This window comes from Lolium perenne, chromosome 1 (assembly GCF_019359855.2).
Source record: "Lolium perenne isolate Kyuss_39 chromosome 1, Kyuss_2.0, whole genome shotgun sequence".
Taxonomy (NCBI): domain Eukaryota; kingdom Viridiplantae; phylum Streptophyta; class Magnoliopsida; order Poales; family Poaceae; genus Lolium; species Lolium perenne.
The window spans coordinates 133,607,949-133,632,836 of record NC_067244.2 but is presented as its reverse complement, the minus strand read 5'-3'; the positions used below and the strand labels follow the sequence as shown (position 1 = coordinate 133,632,836).

The window sequence follows — 24,888 nt, the reverse complement described above, 5'->3', positions numbered from 1 at the left end:
CCTTTTGACGAGTCACGGCATTCGGAGTTTTTACCACGACGGACGCGATCCGAGAATATATTGTCTAGTGCCTTGTTCGGCTGATGTAATGACCCATTTTTCGGGCTCTTCTATATTTTTCGTGGCGTGATGGGATAGCCGACTATATTGGGTTCTTCTATATTGTCGCCAGGTACCTCGCCGATGATCTTTGTTCGGAATAAATGCCGAATTAATGAACCCAAAGATTTTTCCACCCTCTTTTTTTGGGGTTCCTCCTTGATGAAAATTTCGTCGAGTTTCTCCTTGATGAAAATTTCTTCGGGTCCTCCTTGAGGACAATTCTTCGGGTCCTCCCTGAGGACAATTCTTCGGGTCCTCCTTGATGAAGATTTCTTTGGATCCTCCTTGAGAAAAATTATTCGGGTTCCTCCTTCAGGAAAATTTCATCGGGTCATGTCCTCTCTTGAAGACAATTTCGCCGGGTTGTCCCTGAAGATAATTTCTTCGGGTTCTCTCAAGATTTCGTCGGGTTCCTCCCTGAAGAAAATTTCTTCGGGTTCTCTCTTGAAGACAATTTCGTCGAGTTCCTTGCAAAAAAAATTATCGAGTTCTTTGTTGATGTAGTTTTTCCTTGGCGCAGTTCTTCTTTTGCCGACCTGAAATGTAGAGTGAATTCGCACAGCGCAGCCCCCGAGTGTTGGGTGCGGCAAAAGTAAATGATAATCAACTTTGCGTAAAAAATAGCACTTAGCTTATTGGGTATGACGGAGTCGACGGAGGTAGGTCGTGCAGGTGAGTCGATGAAGTCTTCGAGTGCAGCGAAAAAGTCGATCCGAAGTAGAAACAACCAAAGAACAAAAGTGAATGCCACCAAAAATGCCTGAGCCCCCGAGCGCTGCTGAGGTGATGTTATGATTGTTGCTTAGACGCTGTGTCGCATTTGTGATCCAAGGAGAAGTCGTTGTCGAGCCCCCGAGTGTTAGCCGTGACGTCGAAATAAGTTGACGGAGTCGCGACGTCATATAAGGTGAAGCCATTTAGGAAGAAACCATTGTCAATAATATAATATGAATCCACTGAAATTTACGCCATCGGAGGTGATTTTTTTTGAAGATTAAACCATTGAAGATTGCGTCATCAGAGATAAAGGATTGACGATGAATCCAAGATGAAATATTCGAGATGAATCCATATTGAAGATTACTCCATTAAGTATAAAGCGTATATTGAATCCGTTGATATCTTAGAGGATGAATCCATTGACCCTAAGAAAATAAATCCAGTGATAACCATAGAAGATGAATCCATTGACCCGGAAATGCATCGGGTAGTATTATATTTAGAAGAAACCGATGCTAACCCGAGGAAGATAAATCCAGTAAGCCGAAGAAGATAAATCCACTGAGCCGAAGAAGATAAATCCACCAAACCGAAGAAAATAAAATTCACCGAGTCGGGGAAGATACATCCGGAACCGAAGAATATACATCCACTAAGCCGGAGAAAATAAATTCACCGAATAATTGAGTATATTTGTGGTAACGATGTAATGGCTTAACCCCGAGTGTTGAGTGAATTTGTTGTAATGATGTAATGGTGCAACCCTCGAGTATTCGGGTATGGTGAAAGTAAATAATAATTGACTCTCAGAAGAGTAACACTTAGCTTTATATCAAGTGCATCGCTGAAGCATGTCGTGCAACAGACACAGTCGATGTAGGTACGGGAGTAGTCGATATAGTCGCGCAGTGCCTGGCTGGCGTGGTTGATGTAGTCGCGCAGCGCCTAGCGTAGTCGATGAAGAGGATGCAGTCGAAGTAATTGCGCGGTCAGAAGACGAGACGCATGATGGCGAAAGTAAATAAATAATCGACTCTTAGAAGAGGAAAACTTAGCTTTTTTATCGGCTGTGGCATAGCTGATGTGAAAGCAGGTCGTGTGGCGGACACGTTCGATGAAGTTGCGTGGCGTCTGACCGGAAGTAGTCGATGAAGATGGCGCAGTCGATGTGAAGGATACAGTCGATGATGCAGTCAAAGTTCACGGCGAGCAAGCTCTCGAGAGAGGCGAGTACGCGCTGTCGATTTTCGGCGGACGAGCCCCCGAGCATGCGACTACGCGCGGCGAAGTAATCGGAGCTTGTTCCGATCTGAAGTTGTATTGGAACGCAAAAATATGCGTGCAAATAATAGCACAAGCCGAAAAAATATTCGGCCAAATAAATTTTGTAAATAGTAATTAATTGAAAATATAACACCTGACGATCCGTGTGTCGGATGAAGTTACGGTAGCAGTTGTATCGGATTTTATTCGGCTGCATCGTGGTGGCCAAGTTGTTATGTCGTCGACTAAAAGACGTGGCCTCTTGTTTTGTCCCGAATGTTTGGCTGAACCCATCTATCGCCTAGCGCCTTGCTTCAGGTTTCATCGGATTTGGCTTTCCGGTACCGTAAATAATGGAGATTCGATCCCTCGTACATAATACATAACAGCATTGTGTTAGTATCCATGGATAAAAGCTGATGTTCATCTGATAGATTCCTCAATCAAAGGAAAAGGTGTGCGTCCATGTGGTTACTTTATACATGCATTAAATAGTGGAGAGAATACGTTACCGGTCAATCTTTGTTGAACCTGGTGCTAGCACCACGTGCGGGCGGAGGATGAAGTTGAACGCGTTGATGTTGAGGAAGGATCTCGCCACACGAGTCAGCGCGCTTGATGGATCGCTTCCGCGCGAAATTTTTTGGCCGACCGCCAGACGAAGCAGTTGATAATGGAACTCGAGATAGATCTTGCCCGGGTAACAAAATCCAGTCGCCGCGATCCCCACAGACGGCGCTAATTAACGAGGGATCACCTCGCCAATGCCTACGTATTGTAGACTTGGGTTTCGGGAGAGAGCGACGATGGAGATTCCGGGAGCGAGATTAGGCACACGACATACACAGCTTCAGGTCCCCTCGGCGGATGATCCCTACGTGCTGCTAGCAATCTACCATATTATGATCTTTTATAAGATCAAGTGGTTGATCCTCGATCAATGTGTTTTTGTGTTAGTTTTAGTTCCATTTGATCTAATCCCTTAGATCAAATCATGTCTACCCAAAACAAGTTTTAGCAAAAGTCACATTGAGGTTTATAGCGCTTGACTTTATGATCTACTTCAATTTCATCAACTCAAGTGAAACTTCAGTTACTATGACATGTTTTACTTGAAAGCGCGAAAATTCCCCGAATTTTCTATGCATGAATGCAATGCACACATCTGTTTCCTCTATTTTTGTAACCCCACATCCTAGGATATTACACGGGGTTACTTAAGAGCTTTGGTGATTTTGGCGCGGCGGCGATAAGGGCTCAGTAGCAGCAGGATGCAAGAACGAGGGAAGAAGAAGAAGATGGCAGGGGAGAGATGAGTAAATCTCTGGGTCCCCTTTATAAAGGAAAAAGTTACTCAAGATTTCGGCCGGTGGATTTGTGCCGTAAAAAATGGGTGCAGATCTGGCTCAACACGTGTCAGAATAATAAGCAAGCTAGAGGATCATTACCTCCACTACACACGGAAATCGAGGAGACGCTTCGGTTAACACACAATGTTCGGTCATTTCCAAAAATAACTGCTCAGATAGGGGATGGGCCGCTAGGTCACGTCCCATCAGTCTCACTACTGTGGTTGCCACGTCATTGCTGATATCATGAAAGTTATCGACTCCCTTTGACGCAAAATTCGAATGGAAGAAACATCTGAAGGAAACTACAACTTTCGGCTACTCGAATTGAATATATGCATGGTTGCAAATATCCGTCCCTAGACTCGGAGGCTACTCCCATCGGGAGCGCTGGACGCGCACCCGATATCAAACGACTTCAAATCTACAACAAACAAGAAGATTCAATTTTCTTCGATTTATCGAGATATTCAGATGAAAACAACTATAGTCCATGCCAGAAATTTCGCTTCGTCCAGTCACTCGGGGGCTACTGATGTGGGCATTAGCCTTCGGGTATCCGACATTAGCCTACCTCCTTGGGCCCAACTAGGGGCCCATGAAGATTGCCCCAGACTAAGGTGGACCCATACGTCGGTTGCAACGAAGGAAACCTACCAGAAGATGAATTCTTGATGAACAAGGCAAGAAGGCGTCAGTAAAGGAAAGATTAGTTTAGATCTCAATATAACCTAGTAGAATTCGGAGGACTCTCGGGATGTAACACCCCAAAATTTTAAAACAAAGAAACTTAATTTCCTTATCTTCAAAATTTGGAGCCAACAATTTATTTTTTTGGATTTGCATTACCTTAAGTGCATAGTGTTCATGCATGTATGGTGATTTCTTGCCATGCTTGTTTGTTTGAAGCTTTAACATGTGCTAAACCCTAAACCCTACCTCTTCTAAAAAATCAAAGAGAAACAAAGAAAAGGAAAACAAATAAAAAGGTGAAGCATATATGGGCATAAAGTCATATTGGCAAATATAGGTCTATGCCCTATCTACTTTACCAAAATGGTTTTGAACCATGGTTGAACTCAACCTAACACTAAATGAACCCTAAACCTTTCTCTTTGGAGTCAAAAAGAAACAAAGCAAAAGAAAATTAAAATAAAAGAAAAATCATATGTGAGCTTATGGCCACTTTTCCAAATCTTACCTAGGCCATGATTACTTTGTGTAAATGGTTTGAAAACATTTATAAACTCAAAACAATACATTTTGGTCAAAGAAAATCAAAACAAAAGAAAAGAAAATGGAAAATGCAAGTCACATATGATAATGGTCATATGTGACAATTTTAACATCTTACCCACTTTGAGCCCTTGTAGTAAGCAATTCCTAAACTAAACTTTCTAAACTCTTTGCACCTCATCCAAGTACTCATCAAGGTGAAACAAATGGTGAAAGCCAACCTTCCAAACTCATTCTCAGTTTCTTAATCTAATCAAGCAAAGTTGCAACATCAAATCAGATTCAAGATCATATCCATTTTGGATTTTCACAAAACCACCCAAATTTGCAAACCAACACCATGATGTCTACGCACGCTTCTATTCCTGTAGACAGTGTTGGGCCTCCAAGAGCAGAGGTTTATAGAACAGCAACAAGTTTCCCTTAAGTGAATCACTCAAGGTTTATCGAACTCAGGGAGGTAGAGGTCAAAGATATCCCTCTCAAGCAACCCTGCAATTACGATACAAGAAGTCTCTTGTGTCCCCAACACACCTAATACACTTGTCAGATGTATAGGTGCACTAGTTCGGCGAAGAGATAGTAAGATGCAAGTGATATGGATGAATGTGAGCGGTAATAACAATCTGAAATAAATATGGCAGCAAGTAAACATGCAGTAGAACAGTAAATAAACGGTGATTCGATATTTGGAAACAAGTCCTAGGGATCATACTTTCACTAGTGGACACTCTCAACAATGATCACATAAATAAATAACTTCTCTTCACTTGTGCTACTTTCTCACACTCTCTTGTTGGATAACAAACACCATTCGTTGTGTAGGGCTACAAAAGCACACCTCTAGTCGGAGTAAACAAGCTCCACAACGTCCGGAGTTCATATTAAAGTAACCTCTAGAGTGCATAATAGACCATTGCAATTTAGACCGAGTACTAACATAGCATACACACTGTCAACAATAGCTATGAAAGGGGGAATAGATCGCATCAATACTATCATAGTAATAGTTAACTTCATAATCTACAAGAGATTACAATCATAACCTACGCCAAGTACTACATGATGCACACACTGTCAACATTACATCATGGAGGAGGAATAGACTACTTTAAGAACATCACTAGAGTAGCACATAGATTAATAGTGATACAAAGCTCATGATCACATAAAGATCACACCATGGGAGAGAGAGATGAACCACATAGCTACCGGTAGATCCCTCAGCCTCGGGGGAGAACTACTCCCTCCTCATCATGGGAGACAACAACGACGATGAAGATGGCGGTGGTGTCGATGGAGATGACTCCGGGGCAATTCCCCATCCCGGTGGCGTGCCGGAACACAGACTTCTGTCCCCCGAAACTTGTCTTCGCGATGGCGGCGGCTACGGAACGCTTCGTGGAATATCGTTGATTGTTGTAGGGTTTTCAGAGACGGAGCTTTATATAGGCGAAAGGGCGGAGTCGGAGGGGCACCAGGGTGCCCTCACCACCTGGTGGCGCGACCAAGGGGTGGCCCGCGCCCAGGTATGGTGTGGGGGCCCCCTGGCCCATCTTCGTCTCCCCTTCGGACTTCTGGAACCTTCCGTGAAATATAAGATCGTGGGCTTTTGTTTTGTCCAATTCCGAGAATATTTCCTGTGTAAGATTTCTGAAACCAAAAACAGCAGAAAACAGGAACTGGCGCTTCGGCATCTTGTTAATAGGTTAGTTCCGGAAAATGCATACAATCATTATAAAGTGTGAGCAAAACATGTAGGTATTGTCATAAAACTAGCATGGAACATCAGAAATTATAGATACGTTGGAGACGTATCAAGCATCCCCAAGCTTAGTTCCTACTCGCCCTCGAGTAGGTAAACGATAACAAGGATAATTTCTGAAGTGACATGCTACTTACATGATCATACTATTGTAAAGCATATGAAATGAATGAAGTGATTCGAAGCAATGGTAAAGACAATTACTAAACAACTGAATCATATAGCAAAGACTTTTCATGAATAGTACTTTTAAGACAAGCATCAATAAGACTTGCATAGGAGTTAACTCATAAAGCAATAAATTCTTAATAGAAGGTTTTTAAGCAATACAAGGGAAGATATAAGTTTCAGCAGTTGCTTTCAACTTCAACATGTATATCTCATGGATAATTGTCAACACAAAGTAATATGATGAATGCAAATAAGCAAGTATGTAGGAATCAATGCACACAGTCGACACAAGTGTTTGCTTCTAAGATAGAAAGAAGTAGGTAAACTGACTCAACATAAAGTAAAAGAAAGGCCCTTCGCAGAGGGAAGCAGGGATTACTCTTTGTGCTAGAGCTTTTTATTTTGAAAACATAGAAACAATTTTGTCAACGGTAGTAATAATTCATATGTGTTATGCATAAGACATCCTATAAGTTGCAAGCCTCATGCATCGAATACCAATAGTGCTCGCACCTTGTCCTAATTAGCTTGGATTTCCATGGATTATCATTGCATTACATATGTTTCAACCAAGTGTCAAAAAGGGGTACCTCTATGCCGCCTGTACAAAGGTCCAAGGAGATAGATCGCATTTGATTTCTCGTTTTTGATAGATCTCAACTCGAGGACATCCATACCGGGACAACATAGAAAACAGATAATGGACTCCTCTTTAATGCATAAGCATTCAACAGCAGATAATATTCTCATAAGAGATTGAGGATTAATATCCAAACTGAAACTTCCACCATGATACATGGCTTTGGTTGGCGGCCCAATGTTCTTCTCTAACAATATGCATACTCAAACCATTTAATCATGATAAATCACCCTTACTTCAGACAAGACAAACATGCATAGCAACTCACATGATATTCAACAAAAGTGTGATAGTTGATGGCGTCCCCAGAAGCATGGTTACCGCTCAACAAGCAACTTATAAGAAATAAAATACATAAGCTACATATTCTTTACCACAATAGTTTTTAAGCTAATTTCCCATGAGCTATATATTGCAAAGACAAGGAATGAAATTTTAAAGGTAGCACGCAAGCAATTTACTTTGGAATGGCAGAGAAATACCACATAGTAGGTAGTTATGGTGGACACAAATGGCATAGGTTTTGGCTCAAGGTTTTGTATGCACGAGAAGCATTCCCTCTCAGTACAAGGATTTGGCTAGCAAGGTTGTTTGAAGCAAACACAAGTATGAACCGGTACAGCAAAACTTACATAAGAACATATTGCAAGCATTATAAGACTCTATACTGTCTTCCTTGTCGTTCAAACACTTTTACCAGAAAATATCTAGACTTTAGAGAGACCAATCATGCAAACCAAATTTCAACAAGCTTTACAGTAATTTTCCACTAATAGGTTTAAACTACATGATGCAAGAGCTTAAACATGATCTACTTGAGAGCTCAAAACGATTGCCAAGTATCAAATTATTCAAGACAATATACCAACTACCACATGAAGCATTTTCTGTTTCCAACCAAATATCAATAAATGCCGCAGCTTTCAACTTTTGCCATGAACACTAAAAAATAAAACGAAGAACACAAGTGTTCAAACGAAAAAGCGGAGCGTGTCTCTCTCCCACATAAGCATGAATTTATTCAGAGAATGAAAATAACAAAAAGAAAATAAAAGCACACAGACGCTCCAAGTAAAGCACATAAGATGTGATGTAATAAAAATATAGTTTCACTAGAGGTGACCTGATAAGTTGTCGATGAAGAAGGGGATGCCTTGGGCGTCCCCAAGCTTAGATGCTTGATTCTTCTTGAAATATGCAAGGATGAACCACGGGGGCATCCCCAAGCTTAGACTTTTCACTCTTCTTGATCATATTATATCATCCTCCTCTCTTGACCCTTGAAAACTTCCTCCACACCAAACTCAAAACAAACTCATTAGAGGGTTAGTGCATAATCAAAAATTCACATGTTCAGAGGGGACACAATCATTCCTAACACTTCTGGACATTGCCCAAAGCTACTGAAAGTTAATGGAGCAAAGAAAATCCATTCAACACAGTAAAAGAGGCAATGTGAAATAAAAGGCAGAATCTGTCAAAATAGAACAGTCCGTAAAGACGATTTTTTTAGAGGCACTTAACATGCTCAGATGAAGAAGCTCAAATTGAATGAAAGTTGCGTACATATCTGAGGATCACTCATGAATTTTTGCAGATTTTTCTGAGTTTCCTACAGAAAGATCTACTCAAATTCGTGACAGCTAAAAATCTGTTTCTGTGCAGAAATCCAAATCTAGTATCAACCTTCTATCAAAGACTTTACTTGGAACAACAATGCAATAAAATAAAGATAAGGAGAGGTTGCTACAGTAGTAACAACTTCCAAGACACAACAAAATAGTAGCAAAATAAAAACATGGGTTATCTTCCAAGAAGTGCTTTCTTTATAGCCATTAAGATGGGCTCAGTAATTTTAATGATGCTCTCTCAAGAAATAAGAGTTGAAGCAAAAGAGAGCATCAAAAGCAAATAAGAAACCCTTTTAAGTCTAACCCACTTCCTATGAAAAGGAATCTTGTAAATAAACAAGTCATGTAAGCATAATGCAATAAGCATAGGAAAACTAGACAAGCGCAACTTCAAGATTTTCAGCAAAAAGAGAGATGTTTTAGTAACATGAAAATCCCTACAACCATATTGTCCTCTCTCATAATAATTTCCAATGGCATCGATCATGAACAAACTCAACAATATAACTATCACATAAAGCATTCTTATTCACATGCATTAAAGTATCATTACTCTCCACATAAGCATAATCAATTTTATTAGTAATAGTGGGAGTAAAACTATCACAACCATCATTGTAATCATCATAAATTGCAGGCATGGTATAATCATAATAAACTTTATCCTTCATAGTAGGTGGCACCAAAATACCACTATCATTATAATCATCATAAATAGGAGGCAAAGTATCATAAAAGTAAATTTTCTCCTCCATGCTTGGGGGACTAAAAATATCATGCTCATCAAAACCAGCTTCCCCAAGCTTAGAATTTTCCATAGCATTAGCAACAATGGTGTTCAAAGCATTCATACTAACAACATTGCCATTAGCATGCATATAAAGTTCCATAGGTTTTTTAATTTTCTCTTCAAACACCTCATGTCCTAACTCAAGATAAATTTCATAAAGATCTCTAATTTTGTTGTTGTTTTCCATTAAGCCTAACTAGTGAAAAATAAAAACAAGAAACCGATGCAATTGCAGGATCTAAAGGAAATAACTTCGAGCACTCACACACCGGCAACAGTGCTAGGAAATAACTTAGTAGTCGGAGGATGTGAATACCTTTTACCTTACCTCCCCGGCAACGGCGCCAGAAAATTGCTTGATGTCTACGCACGCTTCTATTCCTGTAGACAGTGCTGGGCCTCCAAGAGCAGAGGTTTGTAGAACAACAGCAAGTTTCCCTTAAGTGAATCACCCAAGGTTTATCGAACTCAGGGAGGTAGAGGTCAAAGATATCCCTCTCAAGCAACCCTGCAATTACGATACAAGAAGTCTATTGTCTCCCCAACACGCCTAATATACTATCAGATGTATAGGTGCACTAGTTCGGCGAAGAGATAGTAAGATGCAAGTGATATGGATGAATATGAGCGGTAATAACAATCTGAAATATATATGGCAGCAAGTAAACATGAAGTAGAACAATAAATAAACGGTGATTCGATATTTGGAAACAAGGCGTAGGGATCATACTTTCACTAGTGGACACTCTCAACAATGATCACATAAATAAATAACTTCTCTTCACTTGTGCTACTTTCTCACACTCTCTTGTTGGATAACAAACACCGTTCATCGTGTAGGGCTACAAAAGCACACCTCTAGCCGGAGTAAACAAGCTCCACAACGTCCGGAGTTCATATTAAAGTAACCTCCAGAGTGCATAATAGACCGTTGCAATTTAGACCGAGTACTAACATAGCATACACACTGTCAACAATAGCTATGAAAGGGAGAATAGATCGAATCAATATTATCATAGTAATAGTTAACTTCATAATCTACAAGAGATTACAATCATAACCTACGCCAAGTACTACATGATGCACACACTGTCAACGTTACATCATGGAGGAGGAATATACTACTTTAATAACATCACTAGAGTAACACATAGATTAATAGTGATACAAAGCTCATGATCACATAAAGATCATACCATGGGAGAGAGAGATGAACCACATAGCTACCGGTAGAGCCCTCAGCCTCGGGGGAGAACTACTCCCTCCTCATCATGGGAGACAACAACGGCGATAATGATGGCGGTGGTGTCGATGGAGATGACTCCGGGGGCAATTCCCCGTCCCGGCGGCGTGCCGGAACAGAGACTTCTGTCCCCCTAAACTTGTCTTCGCGATGGCGGCGGCTACAGAACGCTTCGTGGAATATCGTCGATTGTTGTAGGGTTTTCGGAGACGGAGCTTTATATAGGAGAAAGGGCGGAGTCGGAGGGGGACCAGGGTGCCCCACCACCTGGTGGCGCGGCCAAGGGGTGGCCCGCGCCCAGGTATGTTATGGGGGGCCCCTGGCCCATCTTCGTCTCCCCTTCGGACTTCTGGAACCTTCCGTGAAATATAAGATCGTGGGATTTTGTTTCGTCTAATTCTGAGAATATTTCCCGTGTAAGATTTCTGAAACCAAAAACAACAGAAAACAGGAACTAGCGCTTCGGCATCTTGTTAATAGGTTAGTTCCGGAAAATGCATAAAATCATTATAAACTGTGAGCAAAACATGTAGGTATTATCATAAAACTAGCATGGAACATCAGAAATTATAGATACGTTGGAGACGTATCACACCACCAACAGAGGCCTAACATTATTTGAATCACAATCATACAAAATTTTGCCAAAATTCAAATATTTTGTTTATACGGCCATTTGGTCGAGCACTTGGTGTGCACCAATCTACCAACTGCATTCTCTCTTTTAACCATTGTGTATTAGCCTAAACCAGAGACCTTTGGTGATCATCATTGTACTTCTTCCTCCCCTAGACCAAAACCTGCTCTTTGCACCACTGTTCATGGAGAGAATTGACCAAAACAGGCCCATGCCAATCACCATGTCATCCTCATGCCAACCCTTCTCAGCAGCCCTCCCCTCTCACCATCAGCTTGTCCTGGAGCTTGCCCTGCAACCCCTGAACACGCCTGTACCTGCCCTTGGCCGAAAAGAGCACGATCTGACCCAGAACACGACGTACCCAGACACGCCCAGACGCGCCAGGATCGGCATGGACACGCCACGGGCACGCCAGTGCACCACCTCGTCCCGTCGCGTCAGACTTTCCCTCGCCCTCTCCTCTCGCCCGTAGCCTCGCCACGACACCAGGAAGCCCCCAGACACGCTCACCTGCCCGCGCTAGCCCTGTAGCCGCCGTCACCATCGACGATCGCCGCCACGGTACTGCGAGGATGACGACGTCGCTCAAGCTACTCCGTCCATCCCCTGTTGCTCAATGACGCGCACTAGGACCGCCTTGACGTCGCCAACAGGACGCACCCACTCCCTTGACCTCTAGCGACCTCTAGCACCGTCGCCACCATCCACCTGCCCGCACCCCCTCGGCCACCTCGCGATCCTATAAAAGGAGGCCTCCCCCTTGCTGTTTCTTCACGCCATTCTTCTTCCCTCTCCTCACTAAGCCTCCTCAAGCGAACCCACCATCCAATTTCACCCATAGCGCGCCAATCAACCGCCGGAGTCCGCTGGAGCAGGAGCAGAAGGCGGCGTCGATTTCGTCCACCCCCGGAGCTGCCGCGACCACCGTTGGCTTCCTCATCGTCCGCAACATTACTCTGCCTCGTCGCCGACCATCGCCGGAGCCCAGGTGAGCCGTCGACCCCCCACCGCCGTCGCTAGTAGGGTTGGGTATCGTCGGAGACGACGACGATCGTGCGTCGTTGGATCGCCTTCTAATCCTACAACATCCATTCACGCGTACCGCTTCGGGTGTTAAGACCCACTGACGGGTGGAGCCCCTTGTCAGGCGACCTGCTACGCGCGAGACGCGTAGCTGGGCCGACCCTTTCTCTTTTTCCCCCTCTCTGGCCCGTTTAGGTTTCCCGCGCGTCCAGTTAATTCAAATTCGATTTAATCTTTTCAGCTAAAATTCAATACCGGTGCTTGATTCAAATTTAAATAAAACAAAATCTACTAAGCCAAAATTGATGAACTTTATATTTCTGGAAAGCTTATAAAATCCTCTATCCAACTACACCGGTCTCAAACCTAGATTCATTGTAGAACTCATGTAGTAAAAATAACAAGGTAGTGCCTTTTTGAAATTCAAACATTTATTAAAAATCAACCATAATGAATTTTGAGGAGATTCCAATTCTCATAATTCACATTTCAAACCCTCTATTTGTTTATGTAAAAATATGACATGGTTGTTTCATGTGATCATGGGCTAAATTCAAATAGTGGCTATGTGGCCATTTCTAGCCCATTTAAATTACTTCAAATTTAGTATTTCAAATCTATGATGTGTAGCCTCTCATTTAAATCACTTTCACAAGTAATTCAATGTGAGGTGATGACACTTGACTTCATGACCCCATATGTTATTACTTGCGATATTAAATCTTTCCAAAGTAGTATTTAAAGGGTATGAGATATAGTATCTCATTTAAATCATTTTCCCAAATGGTAAATTTGAAGTATCGACTTTGGTCAACATGATCTCATACTTATTATTTGAGGATATTAAACCTTAGTATTATTCAATGAGAGGAATTTATTCCTCAAAGAAAATAAATAGAAACCCTAATAAATATTTCAATGAGAGGAAATTATTTTAAAAGGAACCAAGTCAACCACCATGATAATAATGTTTTGATGATAGATTAGCTTGTATGACCCCTTTGAGTGTTAATCCTAGTACTTAAGCATTGTTTGGTGATTGTATCCTCGTATCCGTTTATAGACGCTAGTCTCGGAGAATACGAAGAAGAAGAGGTCATCTACGAAGAAGAAGAAGACCACTTTGACAACTGTACCAACCAAGGCAAGCTATTACCAATACAATATATTACTATGAGCAAGCTCTACTAGAGAAAGCCACCCTTGCAATATTATTTTGTTTACAGATTTATCCAAGCCCAAGTTTTTTTCTTGCAATCATTTACTTTGTTTACCAAAGCTTTTTCTTATAATTTATAATGGTCTAGAGGTAGCATACTACAAGAGTTTCAGACTTAGCCTAGAGAGCAAAACTTTAGTTAGCACCCCTCATGATTAGTTGCTAGTGCTAAAACTAAAATTGACTACTCTAGATGGGAACTTGTGAATCAAATGACTTTGAAAACCTCAGAATGATGAGTCATTCTATTGAAAGTTTTGAAGGTGAATATGAACTTTGGTGAACAATGTGACTCTTTGACAAAAACTGATGGTTGGGTTTGGATGCGATACCATTCCAATTTTTAAGTACCCCCACAATACCTGAATCTGGGTAGGGCTTAACTTGAAACTTATGTATTTTAGTATGAGTTCCCTCTGAATAAGCGTCATAGAGGTTATACCGAGGCTGCCTCCGTTGAAAGTGAAATGACGTGAAATGAGGCGAATGTCTTACCCAAGCCCTTTGCAGTTCCCAGGATGGTGCTTTGCCATGGCTGGGAGGCCAAACTCATGGGGAGAGGTGCCTATACTAGGGTATGTAAATGAAAGGTTATGATTGGTAGTCCGCACACTGAGTGTGATAAATCAGGGTCAGTTACCCCTGATGGATTATTGCAATTGTTGTGGCACAAGTGTACAACCTCTGCAGAGTGTTAAACTATTTGAATAGCCACGTCCTCGGTCATGGACAGTTGGAAAGGCCATACTGTTCCGTCATCAGAACTTTTCAAATGTGACTAGTGACTTGTGACTTGAACTTGAAATGTGACTTGGACTTGAATCACAACAGAGTTGTGGGAATGACACTAATGTTCCCACCTGAGTATTTAGGTCAATAGTGAGTCCTTGCTATAAAGTGTTTATGAAATAAATTTGGCTTTGTGCAAATGAACCTAGAAGCTTAGAATACCTATTAGAGCTATTAGTACTTCTATTAGTATTAGTTTGCGAGTACTTTAAAAGTACTCATGGCTTTGTCCCTGGCTATTCAAATGGCCAGACTATGAAGAGGAGCCCCAGTACCATGAAGATGGACAGCAGGACGTCTATGATAACTAGGACTACTTCCTGACGTCAAGCGTTGCCTGTGGAATAGATGGACCACTACTACTTCGCTTTCGCTATGTGTTTTGTAATTGATCATTAGATCAACTATTATTGTAAGACTGGATCATATGTTTCCTTGATGTAAGGCTATTATGGTTTGTAATGAATGATGTTCTGTGATATCAATCTATTATGTCTCGCAAAAACAATACTCCTGGGATTGCGATGTATGACATAATAGGCATCTGGACTTAAAAATCCGGGTGTTGACACAGGATCTGGCCTGATATATAAAGGCTAGGGAAGGGCCTGCCGAACAACAGAACCACGATACACGAAACCACCACAACTTAGTACACAAACCCTAGAATCCTTGCCTCCCGGCAAGTCGACCATAGTAGTCTACCGGCTATCCCATTGTTACCCGTTTACTCAATAAATCAAGACCGGACAAGTAGGAAGTAAGGGTTTTACGTAATCGAGGGCCCTGAACCTACGTAAATCTCTCTCCTTGTTTGTTTGGTATCCGATGTCTCGTGCTAGCCTGCAGGATTCCGTCAACCCTAAACCCCTCATGGTGGGCATTGTCGAGGAGCACCCTCGTCACCCGGTTTCCGCCTTGAGGAAATTCCTAAGTGGACAAGTGGGCTAGGCCTTTGTGGCGTTTCTCACAGGAGACCTAGGTGAGGCCTTCGTGGCGTTGGTTAGGCCTTTATGGCGACCACACCCCTCCAAACGTAGACATACTTCCCATCCAAAGGAAGGAACTACGGGAATCATCTATGTGTCTCTGCGTGCTCCACTCTCGGTTACCTCTATCCTTGATTGCACCTTTATATCTTGTCAAGCTATATCTTGCTTAGTTGTATACTTTGTCATGTAGGTAAATTCACATAGTTCCATGTCTACAGAATTTACCTTTGTATCAAGCATGGGCGGACACACAGGGTGGGCCAGGTGGGCCGTGGCCCACCCCAAATTTTCAGGATTTTTTGCACTACCCCAGGAAATAGCGTGGAATTTAGCTAAAAAAAAGGAAATAGCATGTATTTTTCTGGATCGAAAACGCGTTTGACTGCTTTCTCCCATCGCCATCGATCTCCTCCTCCTAGTTAGCTGGTCGCCTCTCCTCGCCGGCTCGGCCGCTCGGCCCTTCCCGGACTCGACCGCCACCACGCCGGCTCGGCCGCTCGGCCTCTCCCAAACTCCCCAGCCACAACGTCGGCTGCTGGGCCGCTCGCCGGCGTCGCCGCTCCGGCCGGTCGACGCCCTACTCTGACCGGCAAGGCTCTGTCGCGCGCTGCTCAGCTCAGCCCCATGCTCAACCGTGAACTGCCCCCGCCCCCAAGCTCTGTATATTTCTATGTTGATCTGTTCCCATCAAGCGTGCAGGAGACTGGCCAGGAACATATGTATGTTTCTATGTTCGGCTGTTCCCTTCTCTTTTTCTACTTTCTTTTTACTAGAATTACAATCAACTAATACTTGTGTAGATTGTAGAAATAGAATAGATAATTTATGCTTATAAATTACAATCAATATCTTATATAATTTTTACTGTTTCTATTGTTATTGTAGAATTGATTATGAAGAGGCATAGGGACATTCCTCGAAAAAAAGAGGCATAGGGATAGCATGGGGGATAGCCACATTGCGGCACATAGTAGGATTGATTTGATTCAGTTCTCTAGAGGGATTAGTGTCATGTAGCTTCTGAGTTTTCAATTGGAGGGTTCATTGGTAATGCAAACAAACAACATAAATATTTTTAGAGAGCTTTCCAAGTTGACACATAGATAGTCTAACTTAACGCTTCCATTAGTCATCCCTTGAATAATCTAGGATAATTGATAATTTTTAGTTACTGTTATTTGGACAATTTTTTTTTTATCTTTGAACCCTTTTATGGTTTTGTAACGAATTGTCTGCAGCTGTGTGCATCTTAGTTATTCAGAGGCCGTCTATTGCGCAAGTAATAAATTGCTCATTTTCGGAAATTTTTTTTGATAATTTTTGGGGCAAAATTTAGGTCGGACCGTTGCATCTTACGTGTATTTTTGCCAATATATTATTCATTTAGCAAACTTTCATCACAATCAGGAGAAGGCAAAAAAAAATTGATATGTGCCCACCCTCCAATTTTTTCCTGCGTCCGCCATTGGTGTCAAGCCTAAATTGAGAACGAACTCAAAATTGGGTAGCACCTAATCAGCCCCCTCTTTATGTTGTGCATGATCACACAACCAGTCATGACCTCCCACATTGTCCTATGGCTCCATGTCCTAGCAGGGTACCGAACTATAGCCCAACGAGATTGCAACACACGAAATGCCGGCTCCACATCCTTCTTACATGCTTCTTGCTCTTTAGCAAACCTACTCTCTTTCCCGTTCCGAGGTATGAAGATTGTCTTGAAAAGTGTGGACCATTGAGGATAGATACCATCAGCTAGGTTGTACCCTTTGTAATAGAGGCGAGCATTTACCTTATACTGGACCGACAGAGCATGACGTTCAACAAGGAGGGTGGACACCGGAGATCGCTGAAGTACACTAATTTCATTGTTTGAGCCTGCCATTTCGACGAAAGCATGGCGCCTTGAACAAAGGATTGGTCCTACCATTTACCTCCGCGCATGGCCGACCACTCGGCCATGTTTAATCGCCAGGAGCTGGCCCTTAACCGAACCTCCGCTCGTGATGGTCCTGATCATGGACGAGAAGGACCACGACCACGAAGATCTCAGTGCCGTCGTCAGACTCGTCGGAGGACGTGTCGATGACATTGCTGTAGAAAAACTCGTCTGAACCCGTCGGCCATGATCTACATAGGGTATAGCACAATTGAGAAACATATTGCATTCATGAACATTTTTAGAAAGGACGGCGAGACCTGCAGATCACCTTGCCGACCTAGTAGGAATTCGATCGAGCGCGGACGCCGGGTGGCGTCGAGCTGGACGACGGCGCCCAGGACACCCAACAACTCCAGCGGGAGTCCCTGACGCGGACTTCAGCGGTATGCAGTTGCCCTAGTCGGCCGGTGGAGGCGGCGGTTGCGGAGGAACGCAAGAGAGCTGGGACGTGAAATGTCTATATGCGTGGGCTGCTCCCATTGCCTGTCGTGCCGAGTCGGTTCGAGTCTTGGAGATAATGACCGTGTAGGGCAACGTACAAACCAGACGCCGGTACGCGACACGGGCGGCCATATGCGGGTCCTGAAACGAGGCGCCGAATATGCCAGTGCCAGTGCAGGGAGGACGGAGCATAGGGAGTGTGGCCAGCACGTCGACACGCTTCGCCGTCACCGCACGGATCCGCGGCGTGAGGCGGCCATGCGAACCCGTGTGCGTGCCCACCACGACCCCAAGAATCACAGAGCGCGCGATGCCGCATCGGCATCGCAAGGGGATCACCGCGGCGATAAGGGGAGCGGATAGAGCGCGGTCGCGGCAGCCAATCAGCGCCCGGAGGCCAGCACACGCCCATCTCCTGGATTCCGCTGCCCAGCATGTGGTGGCTTAACGCTTAACCCAACCCACTCCCATCTGACCCAGCCAGCCCAAACTCGCGCGGGGAATAGAAAATTAGACCCCGAGACCCAGTCCCACTGCCCGCGGGCCCCGCACCCCATCTTCCACCACCGCCCCCTTAACCTCCGCTCCAAGCTCCCAGACTCCATCCTCCCCTCCCCCTTCTCTCTCGCAGGCGCCGCGCCTCCTCCTCCTCCACGCCAGCACCGGCCACCGGCGAGGCCCGCCGACGGAGAGAGGGAGGGCGGGAGAGGCGTATAAGGATTCCTCCTCTCCTCTCTCGTCTCTCTGTTTTTATCTATCTACCTTCATCTATCTTCGTGGGCCGGGCCGAGGAGGGAGGAAGCCCGCCACCGCTGCTGCTTCTGCTGGTCTGATGATGGCGGGAGCGACGTCAGCCACGGCCGCCGCGGGCGCATTCGCCGCCGGCGCCGCCAAGGCGCGGGGGTCCTCCTCCGCCGCGTGCCCGAGGGTCGTCGCCGCCGCCGGCGGCCGGAGGCGCTGCGGGGTCGTGCGCTGCGACGCCGGCGGGGACGCCCAGGCCGTCGCCAAGGCCGCCAGCATCGCCGCGCTCGAGCAGTTCAAGATCTCCGCCGACCGTGAGTCCCTTCCCCCCATAGCCCTGCCTCCCTGGGCTCTGAAGGTTACGCTGGTTTAATTAGTTTATTAAAGTGCGCGAATTAGGGGATCTCTGCGGTTTTCCGTGGTCGTTGCGCGAGTTGGCGTAAGTTTTGGCCGTAGCATGTGTCCATTCCTGGGTGCCTGGACAAGAGAAAAGGAGAAAGGTGGGGGAACTCCGGAACTGCATTGTTCTCCCCCGGTTTTGCTTCGATTGATGCGAGCACATGTAGGATTTTCGCCGGTTGGTTGTTGGCCTATCATTACTAAATGAGTTGTGTTCACAGCATATCTGATGAGCTAACTACCAATAAGTTCAACAGGTAGGAGACCAAGCAGTTTGTGATGTACGAGTTTAGACACCGAGGTCTTGTGGCACTAGACAGGAATCGGTTTATGCCATATATATATAAGAGATAATTGAAATTGGAGACGGTGAATTTGTGCGATATCCTGAGGAATTCCTTGGTTATTAGTTCTCTTTTTGCACCGACTTGTTGAATGATTGAGAAGTTGTAGTGGTAGCTGATCTTGGAGCCAGCGCGCTTCACAGGTTGGCAGAACATTCGCACTTCGTATCTTCTGTGGTGGGTGATTTCCTTTTTCAACAAAAGGAAATGGTGTTGTTAGTGTTGCAGCATAAACTAAGGAGCCTGCCTGACTAATAATACCAAATACTAGTATAAATACACATCACAGAATATAAGACGGTAAGAATGGACGGTAGTTGTACCATGCTTTGGGCACCAGATTTTGGCAAATTGCAGGAAAAACGTGGCTTCTTGTTCTCTTTGTTGTTTTGTTCTGTAACTTTAGGCGCCGGCTGATAAACCATCGAATTCTGATTTTGGAATATATATATGTCCTACTCCACTATTGTCAGCATGCAATGTCCCCACTCCCCAGTTGTGACTACAACTAAATGATGAAATCTGTATGGGGATTTTCAGTTAAATTTGATCCCACTCTTTCAGTTAAGAATATGTATGCCGGTTCAGTATTTGACAATGTTTCGTTCTTACTACCAGGGTACATGAAGGAAAGGAGTAGCATAGCTGTAATAGGCCTCAGCGTACACACAGCACCTGTGGAGATGCGCGAAAAGCTTGCTGTCGCAGAGGAACTATGGCCCCGTGCTATTGCAGAACTCACCGGTCTCAACCATATCGAAGAGGCTGCTGTTCTTAGTACCTGCAACAGAATGGAAATATATGTGGTGGCTTTATCGTGGAACCGTGGTATTAGAGAAGTTGTAGACTGGATGTCAACGGTAAGCATTATTTGATTGAATGTTTGTTTGCCCTTTTCCAGTCTTTTGCCCACCTTTTCCCTTTTTGGTTGCTCAGGAACCCGGTATTGAGAAAGAAGCTCTAATGCCCATGCTGTTATGTTTTTTGCAGAAAAGTGGAATTCCCGCTTCCGAGCTCAGGGAGCATCTCTTTATGTTGCGTGACAGTGATGCTACACGCCACCTGTTTGAGGTTTCAGCTGGGCTTGACTCTTTGGTTCTTGGAGAAGGACAGATCCTTGCTCAAGTTAAACAAGTTGTCAGAAACGGGCAAAACAGTGGAGGCTTGGGAAAGAACATTGATAGGATGTTCAAGGATGCAATCACAGCTGGGAAGCGTGTCCGCTGCGAGACTAACATATCAGCTGGTGCTGTGTCTGTCAGTTCAGCTGCAGTTGAACTGGCCCTTATGAAGCTTCCAAGGTCTGAATGCTTGTCAGCTAGAATGCTTTTGATTGGTGCTGGCAAAATGGGCAAACTAGTGGTCAAACATCTGATTGCCAAAGGGTGCACGAAGGTTGTTGTGGTGAACCGCTCGGTGGAAAGGGTGGATGCCATTCGTGAAGAGATGAAAGACATCGAGATTGTGTACAGGCCTCTTACAGAGATGTATGAAGCTGCTGCTGAAGCTGATGTCGTGTTCACAAGCACAGCATCTGAATCCTTATTGTTCACGAAGGAGCATGCAGGGGAGCTTCCTCCTATTTCTCTTGCTGTGGGTGGTGTTCGTCTTTTTGTCGACATATCTGTCCCCAGGAATGTCGGTGCCTGTGTGTCCGAGGTGGAGCATGCACGGGTGTACAATGTTGATGACTTGAAAGAGGTGGTGGAAGCCAACAAGGAAGACCGTCTCAGGAAAGCATTGGAGGCCCAAACAATCATTACCCAAGAACTGAAACGGTTCGAGGCATGGAGGGACTCGCTGGAGACTGTCCCGACCATCAAAAAGCTGAGGTCGTACGCCGACAGGATCAGGGCTTCCGAGCTCGAGAAGTGCCTGACGAAGATCGGGGAAGACAATCTCAATAAGAAGATGAGGAGGTCCATCGAGGAGCTCAGCACCGGCATAGTGAACAAGCTCCTTCACGGCCCATTGCAGCACCTGAGATGTGACGGCAGCGACAGCCGCACCCTTGACGAAACGCTCGAGAACATGCACGCGCTCAACAGAATGTTCAGCCTCGACACTGAGAAGGCGGTCCTTGAGCAGAAGATCAAGGCAAAGGTAGAGAAGACCCAAAGCTGAGACAAGTAAACAGCTCTCCCAATGTATATCTACTTATACTACTCTCAGAATGTTGCCACATTCTAAGTCCCACTATTTTTTTGATCCTCCACTTACTGCTGAGTTTGTCAACTCTTTCGAGATTTAGCGCCATGGCAGCCTCCAAATCTGTTGAGAGAGGGTGTAGCAAAACATGTTTTGCTCCAAAACTGCCTGTGTACACTGTACATTAATGACTGTGGTTGCTGTGGCTAGAGCCCAATTTGTAAGCTGTACTATAATACGCTATTGGACAAAATAAACAGGAATATATCAGTGTGTTAATTGATACCTTTGCTGTGGTACTATTATGTAAGCTTGTGCTTCTTAGCTCCTGCATTTCTAATTGATGAGTGTCAACACATCTGAACTCTGAAGGTGTTCAGTCTGCTTAGAGGTGTTTCCTTGAAAAATGTCTTCTTAGAGATCAGTCGTCAGCGTTGTCTTAACAAAAATTGCCGTTGCTTTTCCTCTGTTTGCTCAGGACACCGTTTTTTCTTCTCCCCGCGCTCACCGTCTCGCTCTCAGTGTCCACGGCGCGGAAACGAGGCGGCGGTCGAGCGTTGCTGGTCACATCGGTGTGGTGTGGCGTCCAGTGTGATAAATGCCTGTTGTTGATCGTCAACAGAGATGGGCTCTGTCGTTCTCCCCTCTCGTCTCATCACATCACGAGCGATTCAGGGAGGAAGATCGGGATTCAGGTAGTCGGCCGGACTTGATGCCGCTGCTGAGTTAGGTAGAGACTAGAGAGGCCACAATAGGTGAAAAGATCGGATCTGAAAACAAAACGATTTACGCATTGGTGCGCTACCAAGAGTCAGCCTAACCATGTGATCCTTAGACACGATCGGTCAATCAGAATGACATGCTAAACAGAGGCCATTCATGTCACCTAGGCACCTAGCTCAGTCTCAGTGTACACATCAGATTCAGATGGGGTACGCAGCAAGCTTCTTACACGCATTGTTCAAGAGCCAGATTAGTACTGTAAGAGGTCAACCTGTCATGCTAGCACTAAACTGTTAATGACAAGTCCAAGTCGGTGCTAAGCATGAAATTTATTTTTGACATGACGCCTGGACTGAAGAGTTCCCAGACTGCAAGAAAGGTAGTTGGCCACTCGGTGTCTTCGCCATCAATCATCCTCTCGCTATAAAATGCAGCGAAGGAACACATTTGTGTTCAAACTTCTACCAGTTCTTCAGCTCCGTCTCCCTCCCTCTGCCTCACCTTCTTCTTTCTCCATTACTTCGTGAACTGCATGTACCATGGCAGACTCACAGGACCCCAGGCTCATGCCGCTGCTCCTGCTCATCGCCCTTCTTCTACTAGTGGACACGGCAAGCCTCTGCCACGGCCGGATAATCCAAGGCGTCGATGCCATGGCCCTCGATGGCGGCGGCGCTCCACCACAGGCCAAGGGCTACTCCTCCGAGCATGCGTCTTCGTCGACTGCAAGGCAGCAGCCATCTCGTGTCCATCGGCATATGCACCGGGTGTCCAAGAGGTTGGTACCTCAGGGGCCGAATCCACTACACAACTGAGCTGAGACCTTCTTCTTGTTCTGCCCTGCAAGATGAGAATTGGAGAAGCAGCTGTCCTTTCAGTGATTTTGCACTTCACCGAGCCATGTGAAATACTAGAGCACGTAGCATTAGTATATTGTATGTACGCGCGTAATGTTTGGTACTTTTACAGGTAAACTGGGACTGGGTGTCTCTGCCTGGTGTGCAAGCTGAAAAATGTACTGAATATATGCAGTCAGTCATGTAGATGCCTTTGTTAGAGTGATGCATGGCTGCTAGTCAAAGTCTTCAGTGTATATACAGCTGTGCTATTGTCCATTTGCAGAGTAGAATAAGATCAGACTTGTGATGTGTCTGATCAGAATAGTGCAATGATGATCAATGAGTTAGGCATTACAATACAAGTTACATGACACCAAACAGTTTAAATATTCCGTTGTTCATACATCATCCAAATGCAGGTAATAGTTTATTCTGTTAGGTGGTACTAGCTGATATATCAAAGAAACGAGACAAATAAAGATGGTTTTTCAGCGGCTCCTACTCGAACCCAGAAGATAGATTTTGTTTAGTTACTATATTTCGTAGAACAGTAAGAACAACCAAGACTCAAGCGAGAAATCCACAGCATAATAAGCATATAAGGGCACATAGAACAGTTTTCAGGGCTACACAAAAGATAGAAAGATTTCCATGCGATCCAAGTACAGGATAATATAACTGGATTTGTCTTAAAAAACAGCATCTGTGGTAGGACTTTCAGATTCACAAGCTCAATTGGAGTGTAAGAGTAAATAACATTAAATGAGGCCCAAGCAAGCTATACATCAAATACATAGAACAATTGAACGAAGAAAACTAAAAGATAAACATCAAAGCAAAAAACATTCATTAGTAAACAATAGAATTAGAACCCCCTGCCAGGCTGCCACCATTCTTCCATGAGAAATGAGGCTAGGTGCTGCAAACCTCAAACCTTGATCAAGAGCATACATACCTTAAATTATGCTGCTGATAAACTTCCAAAGATAATACTATGTAGGTGGGAACAAGAAAGAAAATGAAGGATCTCCAAGCACAGACAGTTAATATGTAGATTCCATTTGAAGTATGGCAGCCATCCAAACCCACAAATTTCCACCCTCATATGTGATCTTCAATTGTGCAAATTCTACACGTATTAACCATGAGAAAGTTACAAGATGCAGAGTAGTAAGGAACGTTGGCGATGACTGCTGCATCCCCTTACTCAGTTCAATGGTCATACTTAGAAGAGAAGCATTCACCAGAGAAGACAGAAGAGTGCCAGAGACCAGTTCTTCTTTGTTTCCAATTGATATACTGGCAGTACAAGTTGTTATGCAGATTCACCATCAAGATGTATCAATTTGATATACCGGCAGTACAAGTTCTTATGCAGATTCAGCCATCCAGACAGAAGGTAAAAAAAAGTGGTGGTCTGCCAGAGAGGGCACCTGGACCTAATTGGGTCTGAATTGCAGCGGCCAGTTATCCTTCCACCGTTGGAAGCGGGCGGTAACGCTGGCAGTACAAGTTGTTATGCAGATTCACCATCAAGATGTATCAATTTGATATACCGGCAGTACAAGTTCTTATGCAGATTCAGCCATCCAGACAGAAGGGAAAAAAACAATGGTGGGCGGTAACGCTGGCAGTACAAGTTGTTATGCAGATTCACCATCAAGATGTATCAATTTGATATACCGGCAGTACAAAAAAGTGGTGGTCTGCCAGAGAGGGCACCTGGACCTAATTGGGC

At 44.4% G+C, this 24,888-nt stretch overlaps 1 protein-coding gene across 1 annotated transcript; it reads left to right on the top strand.

The window, feature by feature from the left end:
• The first annotated feature begins 18,754 nt into the window (after window positions 1–18,754).
• On the top strand, window positions 18,755–21,659 carry LOC127302821 (glutamyl-tRNA reductase 2). The gene is made up of 3 exons (XM_051333458.2): window positions 18,755–19,011; window positions 20,059–20,300; window positions 20,431–21,659. Exons 1-3 carry the CDS (start codon window positions 18,789–18,791, stop codon window positions 21,562–21,564), a joined length of 1,599 nt encoding a protein of 532 aa, XP_051189418.1. The 5' UTR covers window positions 18,755–18,788; the 3' UTR covers window positions 21,565–21,659.
• The last annotated feature ends 3,229 nt before the right edge of the window (window positions 21,660–24,888 follow it).